At 49.8% G+C, this 18,092-nt stretch overlaps 1 protein-coding gene across 11 annotated transcripts in view; it reads right to left on the reverse strand.

Annotated features, from left to right (window-relative positions):
- Nucleotides 1-18,092, reverse strand: part of PDS5B (PDS5 cohesin associated factor B) — a 2,333,811-nt gene that overhangs the window by 425,390 nt on the left and 1,890,329 nt on the right. For all 11 annotated transcript variants that reach the window (XM_069639007.1, XM_069639003.1, XM_069639002.1 and 8 more), the window contains one exon: nt 14,020-14,165. In XM_069639007.1, the coding sequence (XP_069495108.1) occupies nt 14,020-14,165 (146 nt within the window). The remainder of the gene's footprint in view (nt 1-14,019; nt 14,166-18,092) is intronic.

Raw genomic sequence — 18,092 nt, forward strand, 5'->3', positions numbered from 1 at the left:
GCTTAGCGATGACTGTCCGAGGGGGGGGCACCTGGCTTGGGGGCCGGGGCCAGAGTATGATGCGCCCTTTCAACCAAGAACTGTGGGGAGAAGGAGTCTTCGCCGAACAAGGATTTCAGTAGGTCTTCAATGCGGGATTCCATTGGTCCCTTGCAAAAGGACTCAGAGAGCCCAACTATCTGAATGTTGTTACGGCGCGACCTTGATTCCCAATCTTCACATTTGCCCTGGAGTTTTGTCATCTCCCCTTTCAGGAGTGTGATATTGTGCGTATTCTGTTGTATTGAATCTTCATTGGTGCCGATTCTGGTTTCCGTTTCTGTAATTCGGGCACTTTCTTTGTCGACGCAGGCTTTGAGTGAGCCTATTGTTGAGACAATGTCATCTAATTTAACATTGACTGCTAGGAACCCGTTTTGCACCGTAGTGAGCAGGTGGTCGAATTTCATGAAGTCTGCTGACGCAGCTGTGGTTGCCTCCAGTGGATTCAAGCCACCAGTGGCCACTTGTGAATTTGTGTACGAGTCCATTGGGCCCGCCTTCCTGTTTTTTGTGACGTTCTTTCCAGGCATCTCAAGAATGGCTATCCTGTGTGGCCTTGCCCAGTTGGTACATACGGTCAACCTACCCAAACTGCTTGTGCCTGTATCAGGATCTAGGTTGTCGTGGGTGCGAGTCGCCAGGAACGGTGGTATAAGGAGAGATAGTGTCAATGCGTCAGTTGGCGTAGCCCTCCTACAATTGGGTGGTTCACTGGTGGTAGGCTCTTTGACCCCTGCTGAGCTCAGTGTTGGATTGCTGTGCTAGAGTAATTGCGGCAGCAGGGCCGAGAATTACCCAACGTGGTAGATATTATTGAGTGGTGGATATTAGCCGGCTAGATGATTAGTTTGTGTGCCACTTAGTAGTTGCAGAGGTGGACTGTGTCCTCTCACGTATTTGCCTTTCTGTGATCTGCTTCGTCGCCAGGGATACTAGTGTTTGCTTGTAAGCCTGCCTGAGGGCTCATTTATCCCGGCTCCTTCAAGATTCAGAGCTGCTATGGCCAATTGCAGAGCTGGCGAGACCTGTTGAGCTATTATGGCAGGTAAATTTACGGCTGGTCCAGGCGCCCTTGTTAGGCAGAATTCTCCTTCTAGGGCTAATTTCCCTCACCTAGTGAGTCCCCCAGCAGCTTTGCTGATTTCTGGAGTTTATTTTTCCACCTGGTAAGAGTGTACATCCTTTTTCCACTCTTACATGTGTTTTGGCCTATGTGTTTTTACTCATTGTGTGATCTTGGGCACTGGAGCACACCACTCCAGGTGCCCCTGTTCTTGTGTGGGTTACACAGAACCTTCAGTGTAGTAACCCAGGCTTGTCTTTAAGACTGCCCTCTGACTCCACTTAGCTGGGGCTGACTACTGTCCCCCAGAGAAAGGTAAAGTTGCCATTTACTTTACCCAGTCACTTTTTACACAGACCCAGTACACCCCATCTTACATGGAGTACTGGAAAGGGCTAATCTGTACCCCTTTTCTGTCTGTACCTCCCTGAGCATTGGTTCGCTCTTAACATTTAGACTTGGCTGGTGGCAGTGGTATCTACCCTAACTTTTCTACCACGATTATATTAGATAAACATGGTAATGCTTTTGGCTATTTTAGCAGCCTTAAGCTTAAACCCGCTTGACCAAATCGTCTTTATTTTGGCTCCGGTCGGGTTTATTCGCCATTTCTTTTTGTTAAAGTCCTTCTTGTGTTTTAATTTGCGCGGCAAACTAGGTTCGCCTTCTTTGTTCACCATCTTTTGGTGGGTTTCTGCAGAGAAACCTTCCTTTTGGTGCCTGGGTGTCTTGGTAGACTGTATGTGGGCACAGGGTCTCGTAGGAAACCCAAGTCGCACTTTGCCATGATTGGCTGAGGCGGTTGTCCCAGCTGTACAACCCCCCTGCTGCGTGATTGACAGCCAGGCTGTGTGAATGGGGGTTTTGCGCATAAAAGGCAGGTCTCTTGGGCTAGAAGTCAAGAGTCACCACTGGAACTACAAGGAACCAAAGAGAAGCGGAGAGAACGATGGCAGCTGCAACTACCCCGTCCCGGTGAAGCCCTGCTGCAGTCCTGAGCTACCTACCCTTCAACGAATAAGAAGATCCAGTCTGGAGTCTTCTTCCCGTGAGCCTGGTGGGGATAACCAGCTCATCTTCAGCCAGAGGTCACCTTCGTGGTCGAAATCGCTGCACACTGCTGTAGTGGTCCGGATAGCCACCCGACGAGCCTCTCCTGTTTTTAAGGAGAGCACCTTTTATTCGTGTCGCTGCTGCCGGCTTCAGCCCTGTGTGGTGCAGACCCTCTTCAGACGTCCTCCTTCACAATGAAGCTCCAGGAATCGTGGGTCTGCGGGAAACCAACAGGAACAACTGCCAGGGCACCAGCTGCACCATTGGAATAAGGTACTGTGTTCTGCTTGAGGAAACTGTTGAATCCCGTTTCTTCTTCTTCAAGGCTTGCCCTTGACTTCCCTCCTCCTTATAACTTTTGCTTTCGAACATTGACAATATCAAAGTACTCTTGGCTAACGCTGAATCGTGAACTGTCCAACGGTGTGATCTTCGACAACAGGTCTCCGGTGTCACTTACACCTGGCTCCAACCCTTTGACTTCTGAACTCCTGTTTCCGAGTGTTTCTCGATTCTGTCTGCCTAACCTAAATATTGCCTGTGATTTTTGCTTCCAACTCCCTCTGGGTATCTCAGGTGCTAAGTGTGTTTTTGCCCCGGTGGCATTTCATGTCCGGATACGCGTTTATTTAGTAGACCGAACTGACAAAAAGTGATCACAACCGTATCCGCGGCATCGTGTTTTGTTCATAACACCGGTTCATTCCAACACAGGGTACTTACCTTGAGACACACTGTACAAAGTGAATTGGTTAGTTGCAGTATATTTAACGTGTGGTTTTGTTTAAAGTTTAATAGAAGTGTTGTGTTTATAACTGATGGTTTAAAAATAAATGTACTTATATTTTTCTACCTGAAACCTTGAGTCAGTGTTTGCTTGAGTCACAGTAATTGTGGTCCCTTTGTGTAATCTCTGCTACTGCTCATATACTCTTGAGATAAGCCTGGCTGCTCCGCCACTGCTACCACTATGACATAGTAGTATAGGCTTGTACCAAAGGTAAACTTGTATTGCCACCTGTAGTCTTAATTGTGTGTAGTGGTCCCTAAGGGCACTGCACAGGATTCTGCCTAACAGCCCTCTTGTCAGGTGTGTGTAGCGTCTGATTCGTGTGGATCTAGTGTCTTGGCAGCCCCCAACCCCTGGTTGTGTTGGTGAACGTTACTTTGCAAATGAGATACGGCCTCTGATCATTTGTTTCTTGTCCCCCTTTCTTTCCTTATTGTTATTTCTTATTATTTCCCCCCTCCTTTTCGGGGGTTGCTGGATGGATGCTCTCCCTGGGCAGCCTCGCGCTGGTGCAGCGTAGCTGGCTTGGGCCACGGGGTGCACTGGGCCCGTTTATGGCATGGCGTGGCCTGATGGATGGGGGGAGGCGGAGAACAACCTCGGTTCGGTCCTGTGCCCCTGTGTTCGGCGAGGCCGCGCCATGTGCGGATCGTGGGAGCTACCGTTGGTGCCTGAGCGCCGTTGCTGTCCCTTCGAGCCTGGGATGGGCAGGGTATGGCAGCGACCTTACCGGAAAGTGCTGCTTGCTCCACGGGATCGCAGGCTTATCATCCGACTGCGCCGCCGGAGCCTTCTGTCGATTTCTGCAGCTGGGTCTGGTGGGAGTGGCCTTGGAAGCTGTAGAGGCGGCTGGTGTCTTTTTTCGCCTATCTCCGTGGCCTGCTTCACTGGCTCTGCTTCCACCAAAGCCTCCACTGGGGCTTGTACATGCGTTGGAGCCACGGGCTCAGTATTGGGATCACAGGTGCTACGAGACGGCTCGCTGTCTCACCTACACAGCCTCGAGTGAGAACAGGCATTCCAGCTCCGATTTCCTCTGTTCTTTTTCCCGGGGTCAGAAGGAGTACTCGTGGAGGCAGCTCAGCTATTGTAGGCAGCTCGGGGGACGCAGCTTCTTGGCGTATTTTATATGAGGATTTATACCGGAGAGCAGCTCAGCATTCAGGCAGCCATCTTCGTTGCGCAACTAGTCTTTTTCCTGTTTTTAATGCTGGAGGCGGAGTGTGTGAGCCTGCAGCAAGGACATAATTTAAAACACCTTTATTTGCGCGGAGAGCCCAGCAAAGAGTGGTCTGCTGTGGTCAGCGGTGGCACAAGGGCAAGGGCCTGGACTGGCAAGTCAACTCAGTGAAATCTTTCCTTTCCGGGCAGAGTCCGAGACAGGAGTCAGTGAATATGCAAAACAGTACTGAGATAAACAAGTATTTAAGTGACTGTCTATAGACTGACAAAACATAGTAGAAAACCACAAAAAACTCAACACATTTCACTTTGCGAATACTGCCAATTTGGAGGGCGGGCGCATTACAATCATTCTCCAGTGTTTTGAAAAGAGGTACGCCCAGGTTCTCACTCAAATCATTAAAATGTTTCGGGCATCGGGTGTTTATGCCTGCATAATGTAGGCACTTTCAAAGTCAAGTGAATACATACTAAAGGTTGGCTCATACAGGGGAGCAGGGTAACATGCAACTTAACGGGGCGAACACAGCACGAAACCCTTTCTCATTTCAAACCAACTATGGAACATATATATATTCAATGAAAAAACGTTGTTAAAGGGACGTTATGGTTATGTTGGACTAATAAAAACCTATGAAATTCAAAGAAAAAACTTTGTTAAAGGGTGCACCTAAACTCTTATAACCACCCTTCCTTCCATTTTTAATATTGCTGAAGTGCCATTTTGCTTGGTTTTCACCTAAACATTGCTTATGCTAAAGTACTGCCTTGCTTAACTTGTTAACAATCCATTTGGGAAGTGTTGCTGGTGTATTGAAGAGTCTACCTCTGTATACATTGTTAGAGTGCCATTTCTGCTTGGTTTATACTGTTGCTCAGTTTTCACTTTTGCTCAAACTTGTCAAAAATTTAAATAGGGAGTTGTGTATCCTTTTCTTCACTGTTTTAACATGCTTTTACAATAGTGATTTGTGTGTTGAACTAGAAGTGTGTAAAATAAATATTTATTCTTTTTGATACCAAGCTTTGGTCAGTGTTTCCTTGTTCCATAGTACTGTAGTCCTATTGTGTAAACCCTGAATACTGCTCATCTCCATCTTGAGATAAGTCTGACTGCTCCGCCACAGCTACCAACGAAATCTTTGTGGTACAGACTGATAACAAAGGGGATTTATTGCATTTACCTGTAGTCCTAATCTTCTGTAGTGCTCCCTAAGGGTACTGCACAGGATTCCGCCTAACACTCTCCACATTGAACTCAACATGTGCTTCAACCAGGGGATGCTGAGGGTACGGTTCAGGCTGAAAAGCCAACTCTTGGAGCAACTCTGCCCCCCCAACTCCCTGGCTGAGCAGGGCAGCATATGTTGTTTGACAAAGGGAGCTAGCCCCTATGGGCATAGGTTAGAAAGGGTCGTAATCCCCTTCATGTACCCATGAGGGTAGAGGATTGCTGTTGCTGAACAGCCAGAGAACCAGGAATTTGATGGTTGCCCATGAGGACTGGAAATTAGAAGTTACTCACCGTAGTGACTAACTTACTCCTAGTCCATAGTCCTTTCCTCCATACTGCATGGGCGTCCCTCGCTAGGGATGGGTGACAGAACCTTTTCCACCAGAAAAAACCTCCTTCCCCTTGAAACTTCAAGGGGCGCGGCCCTGGGAGCATGCGCTCCCCTGACTCCGCCCACCGGCGCCACTCCTCAATCCCCATTGACACGTCGACAATCTTACCATTGCCTAATGACACCAGTTTTAATAGGGGCGTGGGGGGATGGTGGGACGTATGGAGGAAAGGGGACTGAGTACGCCAGACGTCGCCAATACAGTGAGTAACTTATAATTACTCCTATGTCCTATCCCATTTCCTCCTTAGTGCATGGGCCATTACAACTAACCGTAGTGCTTGCAGAAGGCTGAAGTAGTGGCCCATGTGGCCGCCCTGCTGATGACTGGCCACAGGACATGTCTCTGGAATGCGATTGCTGTGGCACTGGCTCTGATAGCGTGGGCATGCATGTTCGCTGGAAGTGGCTTGTGCTGCCCCTCATAGGCCTCCTTGATGGTCTAAACCATCCACCTTGCTATAGAGGCCTTGGAAGCCTGATAACTCGGCCTTGACTCCCCAAAGGTGACAAAAAGAGCCTCCGACTTGCGGAAGCACTTGGTCCTGTCCAGGTAGAATTTCAGAGCGCCCCCGACATCTAGGCAGTGCAAGACCCTATGAGCATTGCCCTTAGGGCCTGCAAAGTAAGTAGGTGACACTATCTCCTCATTTAAGTGGAACGCAGAGACTACTTTGGGTAAGAACACAGGACGCGTTCTCAGGACCACCTTACCTCTGAAAAGAAGTGTAAGGCTCTGAAGCAACCAGTGCCTGTATTTCGCTAACCCTAAATGCAGACTTAAGACCCACCAAGAGAGCTGTTTTAATGGTGACTAGTCTGATGTCCGCGGAAACGATCGGTTCAAAAGGTATGTGTGCAAGGGCACTACGTTGAGGTCCCACACTAGGTGCGGTTTCTTGATAGGCGGGTAGAGCCTGGTGAGGCCCGCCAGATGTCGCTTAACCACCGGGTTGGAGGAAAAGAAAAACGTCCTCCGAGTTCTGTTAGGCTTCTATTGCCGTTAGATAGGTACGGCATGTGTCTATTTGCACTCATGAGTTTGCGGGCTGAGCAGAAAAGATAACATCATCCAACGTGTAAGTAAGCGGCTCAACCTTTTATTTCACACAGTGGCAAAACCTAGTCCATTTGCCTTTGCAATGGCTCCTAGTAGCATCGCTCCTAGCGTCCTGTATGATGTCTAGGTTAGCCTGTGACAGCCGCAGAAGCTTTAGTGTGACCCGCTCAGGAACCACGCTGCAAGGACTAAATTATGCGTTACGGGGTGGATGACCCTGCCTCCCTGCTGTAATAGAAGATGGCCCGGGCCCAATGGAAGTTGAATGGGCGGCTTGTCCGAGAGGCTGAGCAGCATCAAGAAACATGCTCTCGCATGCCACCAAGGAGCTATCAGAATGATGCTGAGGTGACGTGATTCTCTGATCTGATCACCCTGTAAACCAGGGGAGTTGGAGGAAATGTGTATACGTTCATGCTGTTCCACTGAAACTGCAATGTGTCGCCCAGGGAGCCGGGGCCCTGTCCCTGCCAAGACGCAAACTAAGGGCACTTCTTGTTGTACCAGGCTGCATAAAGATCCACTTGAGGATGCCCCCATCTGCTGAAGATCCTCTGAAGGACCCGATTGTTCAATTGCCATTCCTAATTGTCTGTTCCCAGTCTGCTGAGCCTGTCCGCCTCCAGGTTGGACTCAATAGAAAGGTGGATTGCGCTCAAGTAAATGTTGTTTTCCAGGGCCCCCTCCCAAATGCTGACCGCTGGGCTGCACAGTGGAGCCTTCCAAGGAGGAATCCGTGGTGATGGTCACTTGCGGTGCTGCTTGCCCGAAGGGCCTGCCTGTCCGCAAGTTGCATTCCGTGGACCACCAGACAAGGTGCTGGTTGAGAAAGGGAGGAATGCTGACAAGCTCTGCTTGGAACCGCTGCTCCTGATTACATGAGGCTGCGAAGTGCAGCTGCAACCTCCTCATTTTGAGCCTTGTGTGAGGTACTGCTAGCAGTAACACCACCATGATACCCAAGAGATGCTGGTACCACCAAGCTGTGGTCACCTCTCTGCTGAGAAAATGACCTGTGGCCCTCTTGATGGCTGTGATCTTGTCCTCCGAGGGAAAAACTCTCTCGAATCTCGTGTCCCAAATGAGGTCCAGGAAAGTCACTCTGCGTAGGCTGCAGATGTGACTTCTTGAGATTGATAGAAAATCCCAGTTTGTGGAGTGTGTTCATAAGAGCGGAGGAAGTGTGCTGGACCGCCTACGGGGATCTCACCCTGATGAGCCAGTCATCCAAGTACGGGTAGACATGGTGATCTTGGGCTCTGAGAAGGGTTGCCACTGCATTCATCAGTCTGGTAAAGACCATGGGGGCTGAGTTAGTTGAGGCTGAAGGGTAGAACCTTGCATTGGAAACAGAAGCCCATGATCCTGAACCATAGAAAGGACCAATGAGGCTGCCAAATTGGGACTTGTAGATACGTGTCCTTCAGATCCAGGGAGCACATCCAGTCTCCCCTGCACAGTGTCTCCGCAATACGAGCAGGCGTAACCATTTTGAATTTTTGAAGAGGGCGGGAGAGGTTCAGGGATGAAAGGTCCAACACAACTCTCAGGCCAGCCTGGTTCTTCTTTTATATGCTGAAAATCCTGGAGTAGAAGCCCATGCCCCACTAGGAGGTTGGGACTTCTTCCACTGCCTGGCTCTCTACGAGCAAAATTAATTTCCCCCAACAGAGTTGTTGTCCCAATCTGTGGGAGTGGAGGAGAGGAGAGGGAGGAACCGGTAGGCAGTAACCCGTGGACACTACGGATAGGATCCAGGGGCCCACAAACCTCTGCCGCCAAAACTGTGCGTGAAGGGCAAGACTGCCCCCCACCGGAGACACGTGGATCCGAAGGGGCGTGTTATGCCTTCTTTCCCTCTGAGGCTGAGGAGGGGGACTGAAAGAAGCCATTGCACCCCCACTTCTGCCGCTTGCGCTGACTAGGAGAACGGACCGGCTGTCTCGACCTCCATTCCTGGAAGCCCCGGAACCTGCCGAAGGCCCTCCCACCTTGTCGGAGCGTTGATACGACTGGGTGTAGGTCATGGGTGTGGCCTTCCTAAGGATAGATAAGGACTTTGCAGTTTGGGAACTGTTCTTATCAAGTTCCTCATCGGTGGTGGAATGAAAGAGGTCGGCACCCTCGAATGGAAGGTCCAATATGCGTTCCTGGATGTCCGGGTTGAACTTGATGGCCCGTAGCCAAGCAGTCCTCCTCAAGTCCGTGGCGATGAAGATGGCATGGCCTGAGGTGTCCATGTGCGCCAGGGTGGACTCCATGATATCCTGGGCCACCATTTTGGCTTCTGCCAGCCCTGCCTTGAAACATGCCTGGATTTGCACCAGAAGTTCTAGAATGAAGTCAGCCATTTTCCGTCAAAGACTCAGATTAATGGCTGCCAGTACGGCCCCTGCGATGGATTGACAAAGGTGCAGTGAGGCGTTGGAATAGACCTTTCCATAAGCCTTCAAGATCTCCTCCTTGCCTAGAAGCGCCGAAGAGGTGGCTGTGGACGACTGATGCTTCAAGTCGAGTGATATCGCAGTGATCACCGAAGAGTGTGGTCGAGGATGTGCTGACAGCAAGAGTGGATCCCCCTCCAACTGCCTGTACTTGGCGTCGAGGCGCCAATTGATAGGCTCGTCCGAATGGGGTTTCAGCCATCCCCTTTTGGCCAAGGAAACAACATCCTTCTGCATCGGGATCCCCACTCTAGACGCGGGGCGTTGAATGAGGACCTCGGCCAGGACCCACGCCTCCGGGTGTTCCACCTCAGGCTGTGGAAACCCCAAGTATTTGGCCAAACCTGAGAGCCGTTCGTGAAAGGCCTTGGCTGAGGATGACGTGTCGGGGTCCTCCTCTTCATCGGTGTCCACAAGGGTGTCCGGCTGGTCCGGCGCGGGTGGTGGAGTGCTGGGCACCGAAGGCAGCGGTGTGAGAACCGGAGCTGGTGGCTGGTGTGGAGGCTGGTGTGGAACCGCCTGAACTGTGGGAGGCAGGGGAGCTGGAATCAAAGGACCCAGCATGGGCAGCAAGGGCTGCGCGGTGCCTGAGGCGCTGGAGCCATAGGAGGAATGACTATAGGTACCAGCAGTGGGACCGGCGGGAGTATGTCCCTGATCACATCCTGAAGGATGCCCCCCCCACTTGAGGAAACCTCAAAAGCGTGAGGCACTTTAAAAAAAAAAAACTGTCCTCACAGGCTGGTGAGGTGGTATTGGCGGAGTAGCGGCTGGCTGCTGGGACCTGTGCGTACTCTGCCTGGCTGGTTGCGGGGTAAATATGCCCTGCGACGCTGAAGGATAAGCTGTGGGCCACGTATATGCTGAAGACCAGTCCCACCTCAAAACTCGTTCTCCCACCTCCTCCGCACTAGGGGGCGGTATCGGACGAGCAGCCATTGTGTCTGGTGCAGCGGCCATCTTGTCGGGCTGCATGTCACGTGCCTCCGTTGTGGTGCTTGCCTCGCTGGGCCTGGCCTCCTCCAGGACTCTTGGCAGTGGAGCTTGAGGCCTACCCTGCACCTCAGGATGAGGTTCGGTAGGCATATTGCCCTTAGCTGTGTTGCTGGTAGTGCTGCATACAGGCGCCCCCGTCAGACATCTGTTTGGTACAAGGGCGTAGCCCCTCGGGTGGACACCAAGTGAAAGAACCTTGCGGTCCCTCAGCACTGTCTTCAGAAGGAACTTGCAACCCCTCGGCCAGGCGGCCAATAGCTGACTCAGCCTCGGTACCAGAACGAGAACTGAACGGTCCCTCTCGCTCAAACGTTTCCATGGGAAGGAGTCGCCTTTGCAGGGTGCGATGGAAAAAAGCAGCCCTACCTTGGGCCTTGACTTGTGTCTGATGAAGTTCTACAAGTCCTCTGGAGGTGACTTCTCGAAGAACTCCCTCCACCGAGCTAACCTGTTATTCAGAGCGTGCGGTCTAAGAGAGTCACACGCGGTACAAACCTCCGAGCTGTGATCGGGGCCAAGGCAACAGAGGTAGAGAGCGTGGGGGTCGGACGTGGGGGATAGCCCTTCACAGCCTGAACACCTGCTGAAGCCTGATGTCAACATGCGCCATGGAGGAGCGTGGCGCCAGAGGACCTAGTACCTGATTAAGATAAAAAAACAGAAGACAAAAGACAGTATCCGGGGAAGAGTGTGTGGAATTACAAGGCCAAAGCCAAACCCAGGAGCACTGGTGAAAGCGGTCCGTTCCCGTCAACGCCGAAAAGGGGACTGGCGACGGTGGCCAGAGTGAATGTTCACAGGGCTGCGTCCCGCACACCTCTAAATTTAAAGGGGAAGAAGGTTTTTTCTGGTGAAAAAGGTTGTCTCCCGTCCCTAGTGAGGGACGCCCATGCAGTATGGAGCAAAGGAGACGGGACGTAGGATTACATCTGGAAGGACTTATGAGCCTTTGCCCCAAACAAGTTGATGCCACCAATTGGCATGTCCAAGAGTTTCACCTGAACATCCAGAATGGAGCCAGAGGTGCTCGTCCAGGAGGATCTCATCTAAGCTGTGCCTGTTGCCACACCACATGCAACACAATCAGCAATGTCAAGGCCAGACTGCAAGATTTGGCATGAAGTCTCCCTTCCATCATTGACCTGGTCCTCAAAGCCCTCTCTCATACTACCTGCAGGCACGTGCTAAGCAGAGCATTAAACTGCACACCAGAGGACAAAATAGAACTTAGCCAGAACAGAGGTGACATTTATTGATCATAAGCCCAGACTGCCTGTACCAAAAACATTCCTTCCCCAAGCATCTTGCATTTTACTCTATCTGGGAACAAGTAGGGAAAGGACGACTTCTTGAGACTCGACATGGCAGCCTGCACCACCAGACTCTCAGGAGAGAAAAGAAGAGTCTCATGCCATCCTATGCTTCTTCACCAGATTCCAGTCCACACCTCCAGCAGCGGGAACTTCACAGCCAAATTGAATGGCAATAGAGTTTCTCTTTGGAGACCTTTGACAAGAATGTCTGTCAATTCAAACTAGACCTTTGGTGTGGAAGGGGCCCAAGGTCTCCACCACTTTTGCCATGGGGCGTTGGAAAGAAACCTGAGGCTTTCCCAGAGCAGGTGCAGGTAGGATGTCTAGCTCTGAAGACGTGTTCAGTCAACTTGCCACCTACAAATCAGAAGCAAGGTCTAAGCTCCCCTGGGAAATCCCTGACTTGCCTAGGGCACAAGGGTTCGAGCACAAAAGGGATGGGGTCACCCTCCTCAGCAGAGCTCCCCAAGGTAGCACAACATATTCACGAGGAGCCTCAGTGCCATATAAATTGGAGCAGGAGCTTGGGGACCGACAGTAGACCGAATGGTGCAGCATAATGACAGATCTTCAACTGTAGTAGCCCCAGTGGGCAATCCCAAAAGCGTAAGGCCATTGTACTTGGCAGGGTCTCTGCCAGCTTGCCCGAGCGTGGTGGACGCAATGGCACCTAGGCGCTGGCGCCAAGATGGTCAGCATCTTGAGGCGAAAGGCCTCCCATTCCTCTGGCATAGAGGATTGGGCAGAGAAAGGTACCTGTGGTGCCTTTTCTTTAGAGGAGTCCTTAGAATGGTGACTTGTTTCGAAGAACTGCTGGGGGAAGGGGACCTCTTGCAATTTTTCTTCTCATTATCATTACTGAGGATCGGGGAATGCTCCATGCCCCTCTGCCTCAAACAGGTCCATCCGACGGTTTCTTTCTTGGTGCACAAATGTAAAAAGCATTGCAGCATGCACTCAAAGTGCCTTAACGGGCATCGTTTGACACAGCCCGCAAGCCTGAGTAATTGTAATGGGATATTTATAACACGCTTAAAACCCAGAGGTTTTTAAGTGCGGACCCGGGAAACCAAAGTGTGTTGCTCAGCGTCGTCTTGCTTCCAAGACGAGCGCGTTGCCCCTGAGCTATCCTCCAGTGTTGTGGCCTTTCACAAGAGTATACATTTTTTCTGTGGGGCTCGGAAACTGAACTCTGACACCCGCACTCGACACAGGATTTAAACCTGTGGGTCTGTGAGGGTGTCAAAGAAGGAATCTGACACAAAGGTGGCATGGTGGTGGTTGTAGACTTATTTATGACAAAAAAAGATATTCAATATACTTTTCAGGGGTTTCCCTGCCTCAAACGAATACTAAGGGATCAGTCGGAATGTCCATCAAAATCAAAGTCCATCGCCCTGTGTCAAACTCTAATTCTATCCCTTAAACTACAACTAAAGACTAATATGATCTAACAACAAGTTCCTTCCCCAGGAGAATGACTCCCTTCTCCTGGTATTCGGGTGCTGTTCAAAATAAAGTTATATTGCAAACATGTTGCCGGAGGAATGACTCCATTCCCATGACTTGCGGGTACCACACAATCTTTGCACAACTTCATGTTCTGCCTGCCCAAGGCATTCCATGCACAGTCTTTATTGCAGCCCTCACTCAGAGTTCAAAACTACTGAGCTCCTGGCTTCCACACAATCTGACATATTTAAGTCCACCTTCTCTTTCCTTTTTATCTTCGGGACACCGCCCAGGCACAGCGTCAACACCTGCAGATATTTGGCATTCCCCATGCCTCCGGGGATCCTTCTTGTGGCAGCACTAAAGAGCTAGTTACTCTCCATGGTTGCTGTGTTCCTCATCTCAGTATGTTCTGTACTGGCAATTTACCATGTGCTACAAAAATAAATTGGCGTACTCTTGATGAAATGGCTCGGTATGGAAGGGGCAGCCAGGGAATGTTGGGGAGTGACGTGGCTTAATGGGCTGTACCCTAGGTGATCTTCCTTGTCCCCAGAGGAGGAATCCCTCCCCATGAGGTCTGCCAGCATTAAACCACCCCTTAGGGGACTATTGGGTAGCAGCCGCACCTGCCTAGACTCATCAAAAAAGGCCTCCACACCTGCCAAATCGTCACATGTCTTTGTGGGATCGGCATAACCTGAAACCGACAAAGCTTCTAAAGAAGCGGTGTCCCGCAAATGAGCATAGTGCGCAGAAAAAAGGAACTAAGGTGACGGGTGTCGCGCCTTAATATATAGTAGTTCTGATGTCACATCCAGCGTAGGCCATGGAGACGGAGCCCCGCACTCTGGTTGTGGAAATGTTTCCAAAGAGCCACTGTGCTGGGAGATGATCATAGATGAGGAAACTGTGCGAGGAAGGAATCCATTAGAAGCCACTCTTTAAAGCACAAGAAACGTCCATCAACATTAAAGTCAAGATGCATTGTATACCCACCTTGATTTTATCCTTCCTGGGGAACTTGGATTAGAATTGCTGCTGTCATTGCTTACAGTTTCCATGCGGGAAGATTTAGATTGGGACTGCTTCCCAGCTGTAGAAAGAGGCTTATTGACTGCACCCAGGATATTGGATGCTTTTGGCTAAAGGAATAATGTACATAGGTTAGTAATTAAGATAGAACATGTTTCATAGAAATACACAATAGTTTAAGTTACAAAGAACATAACATTTGAAACAGTCAAAAATGTCCCTTCATAATAATAAAGTAAAGTTAAGACTCAAAAATGATCTCAAATGTATGAATATAATTATGATGATCACAGTTTTAAATAGCACAGATTACTAAATACAGTAACCCTGGTAGAGATAGTGTCTTCTGACATCTCAACATTCCTTGGGATAAGCCATTTTCTCCCCTTGAAGAACACAGCCCAAATGTCCCAGAACTAAAGGGAAACATAGCATGTATGGCTCTAAAATGATATAAAGGGTGTTAATTAGGGAGTTTTAATGGGAAGGAGCTTATGAGCACAGTGGAAGGATGATTGGTGAAGTTTTGGGGCTTTGGCATAGCATGTTTTATAAGGGAGTAGTTTCTTACCTGCAACTCCATTTCGCCAGCGTTGGTATCTTTCATGGATTCACATGCTTAGAATATTCCCCGTCGTCAGGCTGGGAACCTCGGTATATTTATGAAAAACGTTTTTCCCCTCGGAAAAAACCCGACACTTCTGTGTCCCATCGACGTCCTTTTGGGCCGCTTAAGCATGACCAACTAGGACGTATGGTACAAATAGCCCCGCCTCTGACGCTCCCTTCAGATTTTAACCTCCAAAGTAGTAGGGGCATATCAAGTTTGCATTCAGGGGAGGCCGGCGGGCGCCTGTGAATCCATGAAAGATACCAACGCTGGAGAAATGGAGTTACATGTAAGAAACTACTCCCATCTCCAGCATTGGATCTTTCATGGGTTCACATGCTTAGAATAGATTATATAGCAGTAGCCTTAATCCGGAGGTGTGCAATGCAAACCAATACTACCAGAACAGTACATGCAGTTAGCAAGCAAACTCACAAACATAGTACCTTGAAAGGAGGGTATCCCCTTTGTGGGTCTTACCTTATTGAAACAGGTGTCGCAGGACTGCCCGTCCCTTCTGTACATCTGATGCATGCTGTTGCTCTAGGCAATAATGGCGAATAAATGTATGCGGCACCGACAGGATGCCGCCTGACAGATGTCCACCACCGGGATTCCGGACCACAATGCCGCCGATGACGAGGTGGATCTTGTTGAGTGAGCCTTTGGACGTCTTTCCAGAGGCTTCCCTGCTTTAGAATGGCAGAAGGCAATAGTTGATGAAACTCAGTGGGCTAGTCCTTGTTTGGAGATTGGTTTTCCCTTTACAGAAGGCCCATAAGCCACAAACAGCTGTCTCGTACGCCTGAAATCTTGAGTACGACTCAGATAAAACTTCAACGCTCTTTTGACATCCAGCGTATGGAGAGCTTTTTCTGCGAAAGAAGAGGCCGCAGCGAAGAATGCTGGTAGCACAATCAAAGAGTGCTTGTGAAATGTAGTTGGAACCTTTGGTATAAAATGAGGGTTAGTTGCCAACACCACCTTGTCCTTGAAGAAACGCAAGTATTGGGGGGGGGAGGGGGAGGGTCAATCACCAGAGCTTGCAGCTCCGACAATCTTCTTGCTGAAGTAATAGCTACCAAAAAAGCCATTTTCTACGACACAAATTTGAGGGGTGACGACGACATAGGCTCAAAAGGAGCCTTCATTAGTCCTGACAGTACCAGATTGAGACTCCAACTAGGAGGGAACTTTTTGGCCGGATAAAAAGTTCCAAAATAACCCTCTCAGGAAATGTTTGACTAGTCGATCACTGAACAACAGAGTTGAGTGTCTTTTTTGAGTAAATCTTGAAATGGCTGCCAAGTGAACCTTTATGGAGGAGAAAGACAACCCTTTTTTCGCCAAGTGTAGCAAATAAGGCAGAATTTGCTCTGACGAGATGTTTAACGGGTCCACATCCGGTTGATCCCTGCACCACACACAGAATCTCTTCCACTTACATGCATATGAAATATTTGTGGACGGAGCCCTCGCTGCTTCTAAAATTCGGCGACAATCCGAAGAAATGTTCAAGGCCCCAAACTCGGAGAAGTCAGGAGCCAAGCCGTCAGGCTGAAGGAGCCCGGGTCGTGATGCCAAATTGCTCCCTTGTCTTGAACTAGAAGGTCCGCGGTCCCTTGAAAGCTCACTGGCTCCGCCACAGATCGCTGTAGCAGGTCCAAAAACCACGACTGGCTCGCCCAGTGAGGAGCAATTAGAATCCCACGGCATGGATATTTGTGAATCCACTGGATGGTCCGTCGAATGAGAGGAAACGGAGGGAACGCATACACGAACCTGTCCGTCCACGGGAATGAGAACGCATCCCCAAGCGAGTTGGGCTGTGGCCATCTGCTGGCGAATTGCTTGCACTTCTTATTCTCCTGGGTTGCGAAAAGATCGAGAAGGATGGCCTCTTTTCCTGAATATGTTCGACACTTGTTGATCGTTCAGCTCCCACTCATGGAGTTTGTTCATCTCTCTGCTGAGAGAGTCTGACTGTACATTGTTTTCCCCTGGTAGATGGTTCGCCACTATGCTAATTTCCTGTTCGAGGGCCCAATGCCATATTTCCTGAGCTTTGCTCGAGAACGTTCTGGAACGAGTGCCCCCTTGTTTCCTGAGGTAGAACATCGTGGTCGTTTTGTCCATTAATATTCTCACCACTGATACCCGTATGTACAGCAAAAATGATTTCAGAGCCCAACGTACCGCGCTTAGTTCTAGCACATCGATGTGAAGGGTAGACACTTCTGGGGACCATCGGCCTTTAACTTTCAGGGATTCCAGATGAGCTCCCCATCCTGTTTGAGATGCATCCATCACAAGTGTCGATTGAAAATCCGGTTCCAGCTGAGGCATCCCTCTTGTCAGATTGCCTGAGAGTTGCCACCACCGAAGCGCTTCTAGAAGCGCGCTGCTGACCTTCAACTTGTCGGACCATATTCCGCGACTTTGAGACCATCGGTCTGACAGAAAATCCTGTATCGGTCTCATGAAGAGACGACAGTTGTTCACTAGCGGAATACATGACGCCATGGCTCCTAGCAGCGACATATTTTCTGACTGACACCCTGGTGCCAGTTTTCAACTCCTTCGCTTTTTGATTGAGTTTTTGAACTCTCTCCAAGGAAGGTTCCACTAGTCCTGATTGAGTCTGCAACTCTGTGTCCAAAAACATCAAGCTCCCTGAGGGAGACAAAGGATTTTTCGAAGTTAATTGCAAAGCCTAACCGCTGTAGTAGTTTCACGGTGGCCTCTAGGCTTGCTTGCGCCATGCCGGTGACAAGCCTCTTATTAGCAAATCGTCCAGGTAAGGGTACACGTGGTGAACTTTCCTTCGTAGCCATGCCGACACCGGAGCTAAACATTTCATAAACGTCCTGGCAGACGATTTCAGGCCGAATGTAAGCACCTTGAACTGGTAATGACTCTGACCCACTACGGACCTCAGGAATTTTCTGTGTCGTCGACGCATGGGTATGTGGAAATATGCATCTTGTAAGTCCAACAACGCCAGAAAATCTCCCGGTTGTACAGACCGGATGACCTCCTGAAGTGTAAGCATTTTGAACTTCAGGCGTCGCAGAGTCTTGTTGAGAGCTCGAAGGTCCAGAATGGGTCGCCACTTGCAGTTGGGTTTTTTGACCACAAAGTAACGGGAGTAAACCCCTTGACCTCTCTCGGCCATCGGAACAAATTCTATAGACCTTTTTTGCAGCATAAGCACCACCTCCTGCTGTAATATGTGGAGATGGGGTTGCGTCAAATACAGAGGTGGAATGTGAGATGGCATGGTCTTGAACTGCAAAGAGTGGCCTAGTTTCACCAACACCCAACGGTCCGATGTTATTCTTTCCCATTCGTCGACGCGACACTCTGTCATTGTTGAGACTTTGATTGGTTACTTTTGGTGGACGAAGACTGTCCTCCTCTTCTCCTA

This window comes from Ambystoma mexicanum, chromosome 7q (assembly GCF_040938575.1).
Source record: "Ambystoma mexicanum isolate Mex_15411 chromosome 7q, UKY_AmexF1_1, whole genome shotgun sequence".
NCBI classification, from domain to species: domain Eukaryota; kingdom Metazoa; phylum Chordata; class Amphibia; order Caudata; family Ambystomatidae; genus Ambystoma; species Ambystoma mexicanum.